Genomic DNA, 11,612 nt, shown 5'->3' with positions numbered 1-11,612 from the left:
CACAAAACGTGTACCCACAGGAGAGCAGATGATTTCTCCTAGAATATGTTTTCCACACTCTCCAGTTACTCCGACAATAACAGCTCGTACACCTCTTGCGCTCGCCATTTCTTGCAAAAACAACAATTCACAAAATTCCAAATCCGGTTAACGTACGTTAGAACATGTCACGTGACTTCGGAAATTCGGATTTGCCCCTATGGCTTACGCTAACCAATCAGAATTTAGGGTGTGATTTACCACAGCCAAGATATGTAAAATACGCTAAATTCTGATTGGCTAGCGTAAGCCATACCATCAAATCCAAATTTCCAAAGTCACGTGACATGTTCTAACGTACGTTAACCGAATCTAGAGTTTGATGTAAATTGTTGTTTTCGCAAGGAATGGCGAGCACAAGAGGTGTACGAGCTGTTATTGTCGGAGGAACTGGAGAGTGTGGAAGGCATATTTTAGGAGAAATCATCTGCTCTCCTGTGGGTACACGTTTTGTGTGTAGTACGCTAGCCTAGAGCTCGTATGTGTCTAGTAACTGTTGTAGCATGCACTATGGAGCGCCAACCGTGCCAAAAATCGATAAGCAGACATGAACGTACTGTAGTGTAAGATTGCTAGAGAAAGCAGACGAATGCGTACACCATGCAGTGTCAGTCTACATCAATCGCAAATTGAGCGTATGCATGGCGGACAAAAATCGTTGTTTTGTATTTCAACATGTTTGCAGCTTTGTGCAAGTTTGGTGCACAGGTTTGGTCGAACGTGCACGGGTCTGCAGCGTGCAAGTTAACAAGGGCGTAGCTAGACATGTTTCCAGGTTGCCCGGAAACCCCTAAGAGGTGAGCGTAGCCTATAAAGTAACGCACGCGGTCACACGTGCAGAACACGTACTATACACGACACTTGTCAACTGCAATGAATTCGAAGCGCCAGTTGACGCTAGCAAGCTTGTAACAAGGCAAACCAAGTTGTCTGCATCTACTGGTGACATTGTAGAATCAGGTGAGTCTCCCAAGAATGTGTGTGTGTGTGTGTGTGTGTGTGTGTGTGTGTGTGTGTGTGTGTGTGTCTGTGTGTGTGTGCGTGTGTGTGTGTGTGTGTGTGTGTGTGTGTGTGTGTGTGTGTGTGTACACAAATCTCAAATTTCTACTCCCCACGACTACGTTTCATGCTAGTACCTACCCTATAAATTCGTTTCCGTGTCCGACTACAGATGAGTCTAAGAACGATTCGTGCAAGTGACCAAACTGCGGCGAAAACGCTTCATGAACTTCCGTCGCCCCATCCTTTTGTATTGTAGCTAGAGACTGTGCGTACGTGACACCCAAGAAACACCTTCAGGAGTTGAATGCCACCTACAGTCGACTATTCACACGTCCCGTACTACAGTATGATTAATTCTTTACTATGCCGTGCTGCATCTAACACTGTTGATAGTCGATGTTTGCCGATATCAATTTCTATGTCAGTAAATACCATACCACTGTCGTTACAACGGAACTGAGTGCATACCTATACTGTACATTTCAATTGTCTTGATCACGATCGCAAAACGACGACTACCTATACCAGGCCTATATGCGTAAACTAAACTACTAGGAAGTTTGCATGTTTACTTCCATGACAGGGTTTCAACAAATACGTATTGCCTAGCTAGGACTCGGCGTTTCAGTAGACGGTCTGAAAACTCTGTTGGACGTGTTACTCACGAACGCGAGGCGCCTACGGATACCGTACAACTATTACTAATACAGTATGGCGCGCCATTTGTGCCGTAATTCGCTATTTCTACTTAAGTAGAAATAATTCTACTTAAGTGAAATTCAATTCTACTTAAGTGAAATTCAATTCTACTTAAGTGGAATTCATTTCTACTTAAGTAGAAATCAGCACTTCTACTGAAGTAGAAATCCATTTCTACTTAAGTGAAATTTGTTATTTCCACTTCAGTTGAATTGAATTCCACTTAAGTGGAAATGAATTCTACTTTAGTGAAAATAGACCACTGAATTCTACTTAAGTAGAATCATTTTTACTGAAGTCAACTGATTACTACTTAAGTGGAAATGAATTCTACTTAAGTGGAAATGAATTCTACTTAAGTGGAAATGAATTCTACTTAAGTGGAAATGAATTCTACTTAAGTGGAAATGAATTCTACTTAAGTGGAAATGAATTCTACTTAAGTGGAAATGAATTCTACTTAAGTGGAAATGAATTCTACTTAAGTGGAAATGAATACTACTTAAGTGGAAATGAATTCTACTTAAGTGGAAATGAATTCTACTTAAGTGGAAATGAATACTACTTAAGTGGAAATGAATTCTACTTAAGTGGAAATGAATTCTACTTAAGTGGAAATGAATACTACTTAAGTGGAAATGAATTCTACTTAAGTGGAAATGAATACTACTTAAGTGGAAATGAATTCTACTTAAGTGGAAATGAATTCTACTTAAGTGGAAATGAATTCTACTTAAGTGGAAATGAATTCTACTTAAGTGGAAATGAATTCTACTTAAGTGGAAATGAATACTACTTAAGTAGAAATGAAACCCCACAACAGCAAGGTGATATTTAACACTACTGCTGCGGAACGCTTTAGTCCAACTTGATAATATTGTCGGCGTTGGTGGCCTGTCAGGTGACAATTTATAAATAATTTTTTGGGACAGTAATGTAAATGCTTCGGCGCGAAGAAAAATGTAGTATGGCGAGCCATTACAGTACTGCTAATATAGGTGTTTCTGAAATAATGGTGTTATCGTGTTTATATATATATATATATATATATATATATATATATATATATATATATATAGATATGCGTCTTCGTTCAACTTCGAGTTTGGTTGAACATGTATTTTGCAGCTTCCTGCACGTTTGACGGAACGTTTAAAATAATACAGCTTTGCCGTCCTCTGTCATCATTGTGTGCCCGAGAAAGACTATATTTTATGGAGAGAATTCGTAACACTTACTATTACTACTGATATTGATCGTGCTTCCCGCCATGCAATTAAGATTGGAAAATATAAATATATTCTATTAATATATTCTATTAATATATTAATATTCTATAAATATATATATATATATATATTCTATTAATACATTCTTCTCTCCGCCAAACATTTGCAGCATGCATTTCCTAGCAGAGAAAACTTACTGACGGCTTTTCTTCCGGCTCTAATTAATTGATGGATAGTAGCGTAACCGTAAACAAGGATTACCCTGTTTGCTGGCCAATGTCTGAAGTATTGACTACTAGCTAGTAATGTATTTGTATTAGATACACTTCTGAACAGCACGCTTTTCTAACACTGCTCGTAATCAGTCGGATAATTAGTTGCCCAAACCGGATAATCGGTTCCAGACGCTTTCCGTATGTACTACTGCTCGTGATAGGTATTGGGGTCAAAAGTAAGCTACCGATGCTTCTTCATCACGCAGCTTGATTGCAGACGTACACGTAAACGTCGACAATGACATCCTAGAACGTATAAAGTGATACGGTAATACTACTTACGAACTCTACAGTCATTGCATGGATGTGTATACAATAGCACTAAACTTTACTTAAAAAATTAGTTTTCTATATATCATTTGTGTTGAGTAGAGTTCAGAAGACGTTCTACGTGCATGCATGTCTACTTCGATCGAGATCGAGACGCAGGACTTCGACGTCAAGCCATCGAGGCAATGCTGACGCCCGGATAAATAGAGAAATTTTTTAGCATGTGCTGTACGAACTAAACTGTATAAATGTACTTGAGAAAGGCATATAGTGCTTTCAGTCAGATAACACCCTATCACTAAAGTGTCGCGCTCACCTCTGTAATATACACAGTCACGGTACTACTATATTCAATCTACTGAATGAAATGGTTTATGCGAATAGATTACAAACTACACTATAACATTATTATGACGTAAATAACAATGATACTGCAACCACCAACCAAAAAACATTATTTGTAGATTACAATTTTAATCAAAACATATATCTAGATTACTTGTACGTAAAGCCCACTCTCTGCGCGCACAGAATTAAGCTACTGGATAAATACATGATTTTTAGCTTTAGCAAACATAAAATGAAGATCTTAAAAAGCGAACACTTCTCTGCACCTTATATCCAGACAATTGCTGGCCTGTATGGTATGTCCTTTCTTCTGAAAGAAGAAATGATAACTTCTTTAGGCAGCTACAGTAATTGTCAATTTGCTACTATACGATCCTACTATACGGTACGGGTCAAAATGTTTTCGGTCCTGAGATGAGGGATGACCTGTCTTTGCCATGCAGTCTTGGTGGGCTGAACATTCATGACCCCATGAAATGTCAGACCTTCATTTCTGTGCCTCGCAACATATCACAGCACCGCTTGCAGCGTTGATCGTTGCCCAAGAACATCGCTATACTGTGTCTACAGTTGAGGCCAAAAGAAAAATCTGAAATGAAATCCAACAAGCAAACCTTCCAGCATCAGTTGTTGGAATCACTGCAAGAGAGAGGGTCATCAACTTTAATAAAGCGTTGTGTTGAGTTGGCTTCAGAGAAGGGGACATCCAGTTGGCTCACCGTTCAACCCATTGCAGAACACGGTTTCCATCTTTCAAAAGGGGACTTCAGGGATGACCTGTGCCTCAGATATCATTGGCCATTGCCCAATGTCCCTTCACCTTGTGAGTGTGGACAACCTTTTAGCATTGATCATTCAATGATCTGCAGAAAAGGTGGCTTCCCTACTTTGAGGCATAATGAAGTGAGAGACATAACAGCTGATTTACTGAAGGAAGTTTGCCATAATGTTGACATCGAACCAGCCTTGCAGCCCTTGTCAGGTGAAACATTCAGATATGCAACCGCCAAAGTTGAGTCAGAGTCTAGGGTTGATATCTCTGCCAGAAAAGTTTGGAGAACTGGTGAGAGAGCATTTTTGGTGTAAGGGTTTTCTATCCTAATGCTCGCTCCAACTTCAAACACTCTAATCTGAAGTCAGTTTTTACTGTTCAAGAGAATGAGAAGAAGCGTACTTATGCTGACCGCATATGTGAAGTTGAGCATGGATCATTCGCTCCACTGGTTTTTAGTTCCACAGAAAGCACAGGCCTTGAAGCCACAACCTTTTACAAGCGACTGGCAAGCCTTCTTGCTAAAAAATAGAGAGAGAACTACAGCAAAATGATGCAACTGATTCGATGCCGCCTGAGCTTTGCCTTGCTTCGATCATCTATTCTTTGCATTCGTGGTACTAGATCTTCTATATATATATATATATATATATATATATATATATATATATATATATATAAACCTGTCAAACCTGACTTATTAGGACTTGTTGAGAGTGAGGCCCACCTAAATGAATAGGTGACGGCCATGGTTAATATGGTTAGTGTTTTGTCATTGTTTGTTTGTTTGCTGCACTTGGGTGTTTCTTCATGGTTTAGAAATAGAACTACCATTACTAGTATTTAGTTTGTTGAAATGTATCGTACTATGATTTATTCAAATATATTACTACTACTATACGGTACTACAAACGGTACTACTAACGGTACTGCTATACGGTACTACTAACAGCACTGCTATACGGTACTACTATACGGTACTACTAACGGTAATGCCATACGGTACTACTGGTACTCCTAACGGTACTAATATACGATACTATACTACACGGTACTACTAACGGTCCTACTATACGATACTATACTATACGGTACTACTATGCGGTACTACTATACGGTACTACTATACGGTACTACTAACGGTCCTACAGTACGATACTTTACTATACGGTACTACTACGCGGTACCACTAACAGTCCTCCTATACGATACTATACTATACGGTACTACTATCCGGGCGTCAGCATTACCTCGATGGCTTGGCGTCGAAGTCCTGCGTCTCGATCTCGATCGAAGTAGACATGCATGCACGTAGAATGTCTTCTGAACTCTACTCAACACAAATGATATATAGAAAACTAATTTTTTAAGTAAAGTTTAGTGCTATTGTATACACATCCATGCAATGACTGTAGAGTTCGTAAGTAGTATTACCGTATCACTTTATACGTTCTAGGCTGTCATTGTCGACGTTTACGTGTACGTCTGCAATCAAGCTGCGTGATGAAGAAGCATCGGTAGCTTACTTTTGACCCCAATACCTATCACGAGCAGTAGTACATACGGAAAGCGTCTGGAACCGATTATCCGGTTTGGGCAACTAATTATCCGACTGATTACGAGCAGTGTTAGAAAAGCGTGCTGTTCAGAAGTGTATCTAATACAAATACATTACTAGCTAGTAGTCAATACTTCAGACATTGGCCAGCAAACAGGGTAATCCTTGTTTACGGTTACGCTACTATCCATCAATTAATTAGAGCCGGAAGAAAAGCCGTCAGTAAGTTTTCTCTGCTAGGAAATGCATGCTGCAAATGTTTGGCGGAGAGAAGAATGTATTAATAGAATATATATATATATATATTTATAGAATATTAATATATTAATAGAATATATTAATAGAATATATTTATATTTTCCAATTTTAATTGCATGGCGGGAAGCACGATCAATATCAGTAGTAATAGTAAGTGTTACGAATTCTCTCCATAAAATATAGTCTTTCTCGGGCACACAATGATGACAGAGGACGGCAAAGCTGTATTATTTTAAACGTTCCGTCAAACGTGCAGGAAGCTGCAAAATACATGTTCAACCAAACTCGAAGTTGAACGAAGACGCATATCTATATATATATATATATATATATATATATATATATATATATATATATATATATATATATATATATATATATATATTATATATAGTTGGGATATACCCACCGTAGCGTAGTGTAGAATTTGGTAGTTAGTTCTGTTTAAATGTAAAAGTAAAAATAAAATAAAAAAAAAAAAAAAAAATATATATATATATATATATATATATATATAAACACGATAACACCATTATTTCAGAAACACCTATATTAGCAGTACTGTAATGGCTCGCCATACTACATTTTTCTTCGCGCCGAAGCATTTACATTACTGTCCCAAAAAATTATTTATAAATTGTCACCTGACAGGCCACCAACGCCGACAATATTATCAAGTTGGACTAAAGCGTTCCGCAGCAGTAGTGTTAAATATCACCTTGCTGTTGTGGGGTTTCATTTCTACTTAAGTAGTATTCATTTCCACTTAAGTAGAATTCATTTCCACTTAAGTAGAATTCATTTCCACTTAAGTAGAATTCATTTCCACTTAAGTAGTATTCATTTCCACTTAAGTAGAATTCATTTCCACTTAAGTAGAATTCATTTCCACTTAAGTAGTATTCATTTCCACTTAAGTAGTATTCATTTCCACTTAAGTAGTATTCATTTCCACTTAAGTAGAATTCATTTCCACTTAAGTAGAATTCATTTCCACTTAAGTAGAATTCATTTCCACTTAAGTAGTATTCATTTCCACTTAAGTAGTATTCATTTCCACTTAAGTAGAATTCATTTCCACTTAAGTAGTATTCATTTCCACTTAAGTAGAATTCATTTCCACTTAAGTAGTATGCATTTCCACTTAAGTAGAATTCATTTCCACTTAAGTAGTATTCATTTCCACTTAAGTAGTATTCATTTCCACTTAAGTAGAATTCATTTCCACTTAAGTAGTATTCATTTCCACTTAAGTAGAATTCATTTCCACTTAAGTAGAATTCATTTCCACTTAAGTAGTATTCATTTCCACTTAAGTAGAATTCATTTCCACTTAAGTAGAATTCATTTCCACTTAAGTAGTATTCATTTCCACTTAAGTAGAATTCATTTCCACTTAAGTAGAATTCATTTCCACTTAAGTAGTATTCATTTCCACTTAAGTAGAATTCATTTCCACTTAAGTAGAATTCATTTCCACTTAAGTAGAATTCATTTCCACTTAAGTAGTATTCATTTCCACTTAAGTAGAATTCATTTCCACTTAAGTAGAATTCATTTCCACTTAAGTAGTATTCATTTCCACTTAAGTAGAATTCATTTCCACTTAAGTAGAATTCATTTCCACTTAAGTAGTATTCATTTCCACTTAAGTAGAATTCATTTCCACTTAAGTAGAATTCATTTCCACTTAAGTAGAATTCATTTCCACTTAAGTAGAATTCATTTCCACTTAAGTAGAATTCATTTCCACTTAAGTAGAATTCATTTCCACTTAAGTAGAATTCATTTCCACTTAAGTAGAATTCATTTCCACTTAAGTAGAATTCATTTCCACTTAAGTAGAATTCATTTCCACTTAAGTAGTAATCAGTTGACTTCAGTAAAAATGATTCTACTTAAGTAGAATTCAGTGGTCTATTTTCACTAAAGTAGAATTCATTTCCACTTAAGTGGAATTCAATTCAACTGAAGTGGAAATAACAAATTTCACTTAAGTAGAAATGGATTTCTACTTCAGTAGAAGTGCTGATTTCTACTTAAGTAGAAATGAATTCCACTTAAGTAGAATTGAATTTCACTTAAGTAGAATTGAATTTCACTTAAGTAGAATTATTTCTACTTAAGTAGAAATAGCGAATTACGGCACAAATGGCGCGCCATAATACAGTACTGTAGCAATATTATTGCCGAGCGTAGCGAGGCTTCTAATCCGGGTCGCACAACAGAAATGGGCGTGGACCTATATGGCTCTCCATCGAGCTTTTGGTATATATATATATATGTGTGTGTACACACACAAATCTCAAATTTTTCCTCCCCACGACCACGTTTCATGATAGAACCTACCTTTAATTAACTAGAAAATCGTTTCCCTGTCCGACTACAGATGAGTCTAACAACGATTCGTCTAAGTGTGCAAACCGCGACGAAAACGAACTTCCGTCGCCCCATCCTTTTGTATTGTAGCTAGGGACTGTGTGTGCGTGACAATCAAGAAACACCTTCAGGAGTTGAGTGCCACCTACAGTCAACTATTCACACGTCCCGTACTAGAGTATGATCAATCCTTTAGTCCACTGTTCTGCATCTAACACTGCTGATAGTCAATGTTTGCCGATATCAATTTCTATGTCAGTAAATACCATACCACGGTCGTATACCACTAGTTAAATATAATGACGTCATTAATGACATTATCAAATGTTTTGACGTGGACATATTTGGTAATGACATCATAAAATTACTTTTTCCGTTCCCTAGTTGTATTAGAATCAGATGCAACTTAACACAGACGGACAGACAGATACAGTGAAACTTGTACTAAGAGACCACCTGTGGGACACAGGGGTATTGGTCGCTTAGGACAGGTGGTCGCTTAGTAGAGGAAGCCTCGCGCTTCCACACACCTATAGCCCTGCATGCCAGACCACCACGCACTGTAATACAGTAGATTATTTACGATGACAAATTGACTTAGAACTGGAGTTATGAGCTGAGTAAAGGTGTGCAGTATAAAACATGAGATTGAAGATAAACAGTAATTAGTAGAACACCTGCTGCAACCACAGTCACTCATTAGCACTTCTTGTGTGAAAGGTCAACAGGAATTCACCTCAAACACAAACGAGGAGACCACGCACTCCCTAAGATTACCAGATGTGAATATGTATTGTTCTGTAGCAACTTTGGGACTATCAAGACCACTAATGTCTCTAGATTCGTCATCCCACGCTATGCATGCTAAGGCTTTCCAATTCTGTCACAACCGTTAATAAATGTTGTTTTTCCCCACTCCAAACGTACCTTTCCTCTCCCACCCGTCATTTTGGCGGACTGACGGTACGTACTGGCGAGAACACTGCATTCGCTCCAGCTGCTAAGTCGAAAGAGCATGAAACGCTCGCTCGGACCGGCTGCGAAACCTACGATGCTACGCTGAGGAATATACAATAGACAAAATACACGATGTGTTTAGTTGTGATGGTGTGTTGCGTATTTTCTCAGGTTTACACTGAAGCGCTATCGTTGGGGAGAAGAACAACTACTATTCCTGAACATTTCAAAGCTACGGAGTCCGATCTTAAAAAGCTGAAACAAGAAATTGTTGGTAGGAAAAATTAACTTAGTAAAGGTGTACAGTCTAAAGTTGTAGCAGTATTGCGATACGTAATTAACGTGAAGACTGCACAGATCAGACAATAGACATTGTTGATTTACATATCGATCAACGGTAACAGTGAGCCGAGCTGGCGCATTGCAAGATGACTTAGGAAGTAGTGCACGTGGGGCCACTTGTGCAATGCGACAAAGACGGGACGACGTCATACTATGTACCTGTGACTGAACCTGCACTTTACTGCGATAGAAAGAAAGATGCTAATCATATGAAATCTACAGAACTATTACATACCCTTCTACGTGTATTGCAACGTCTGTTTGCTAGAAAGTGAATGGTTGTGTTGTCAGAATGTTGCAAATAGTTTATATTATTAGTGTTTCTCTATGTTTTTGATGTAAGTACGTAGCTGTTTACTTTTAGATTATGATTTGGAGAAGTTTACGGTAGAGAACTGGAAATCTTACTTCGAGGGCAAGGATGTGCTTTTTGTGGCTCTTGGAAGTACTCTTGCCGAAGCTAGACGTCAGCCTGGCAGGGCAATAGTAATCGCATGCACTTGATATCGTTTATATAATGTTGACGTGGCACGATTTGCGTAATACTTTGCAAAGGATACTTTGAGACTCGTCGACTTTCATTTGGTTGCGCGTTCTGCTGAGATTGCTAAAGCTGCTGGAGTTCGTCACATGAGCATGTTGTCAATAGATGGAGCGAATTCAAGCAGCTGGTTTAACTTTTTGAAAATCAAGGGCCAGGTGCCTTTGTGATTTGTTTGTATTTTGTTTGCAACTGACTAATAATTGCTCTGTAGGCTGAAGATGCTGTCGAGGCTCTCGGCTTTGAAAGAACATCAATCTGGAGAATGACAGCTATTAACAAAGGCCAAAACAGCACTATCCCTGAAAAGATTTGCAGTGAGTAATCGTGGTTGGTTAAGATTCATCACGTGACATATTTTGTTGCTGCAGAATTCTTGTTTAAGAACGTTCGCGTTGAAGACCTCGGACGGGCTCTAAGGGAAGAGTCGGAGCAGTATGCTCTAAGAAAAGATGATTTTCCCCCAATTTCTCGATATTCAATGAGGGATATTTTCGAATTTGCCAGGCAGGCAAAAGACGCTGAGGCTAAGAAGGGAGACAATGGTGCGACCTTCGAAGGCAATGAGGCTGGTCAGCAACCAGGTTGTGATCAATCCAATAGAGGAAGTGATTCGCTTGGTGGCGTAACTGCAAATCGAAAAGACGACAAACAAGAAGACTAACCATCGTCTTATTGACTGAGTGACTATAGCTACTGAATGTGTATGCATACGTGTTGCGTTGTATGCTGCTGGTTTTAGTATGCATTTGTGTTGTGTTGTGTTGTATTGTGGCTAGACGCGTACATTGTAGCTAACCTGCATGCTAATTGAGCATAATTTTAGGTGCAGGCCGAGTCACGGTCGGACATGCTTAGTGCACCAACTTTGAAAAGATTGCACGTTTTCCGACACAAACCTACCGCGAGGACTTAGACGCTGTAATTTGCAAGGAAAGAAAAC

General features: G+C 38.2%; 1 protein-coding gene across 1 annotated transcript; it reads left to right on the top strand.

Annotated features, from left to right (window-relative positions):
- The first annotated feature begins 878 nt into the window (after positions 1-878).
- LOC134194168 (uncharacterized) lies at positions 879-11,583 on the top strand. Its single transcript, XM_062663080.1, has 7 exons — positions 879-999; positions 3,617-3,696; positions 9,958-10,060; positions 10,493-10,614; positions 10,684-10,827; positions 10,884-10,986; positions 11,041-11,583. The coding sequence occupies exons 2-7, from the start codon at positions 3,640-3,642 to the stop codon at positions 11,331-11,333; spliced, it is 822 nt and encodes a 273-aa protein (XP_062519064.1). The 5' UTR covers positions 879-999; positions 3,617-3,639; the 3' UTR covers positions 11,334-11,583.
- The last annotated feature ends 29 nt before the right edge of the window (positions 11,584-11,612 follow it).

This window comes from Corticium candelabrum, chromosome 18 (genome assembly GCF_963422355.1).
Source record: "Corticium candelabrum chromosome 18, ooCorCand1.1, whole genome shotgun sequence".
Classification (NCBI taxonomy): domain Eukaryota; kingdom Metazoa; phylum Porifera; class Homoscleromorpha; order Homosclerophorida; family Plakinidae; genus Corticium; species Corticium candelabrum.
Note: the sequence above shows the minus strand (reverse complement) of the source record. Positions and strands in the feature narration are given on the sequence as shown.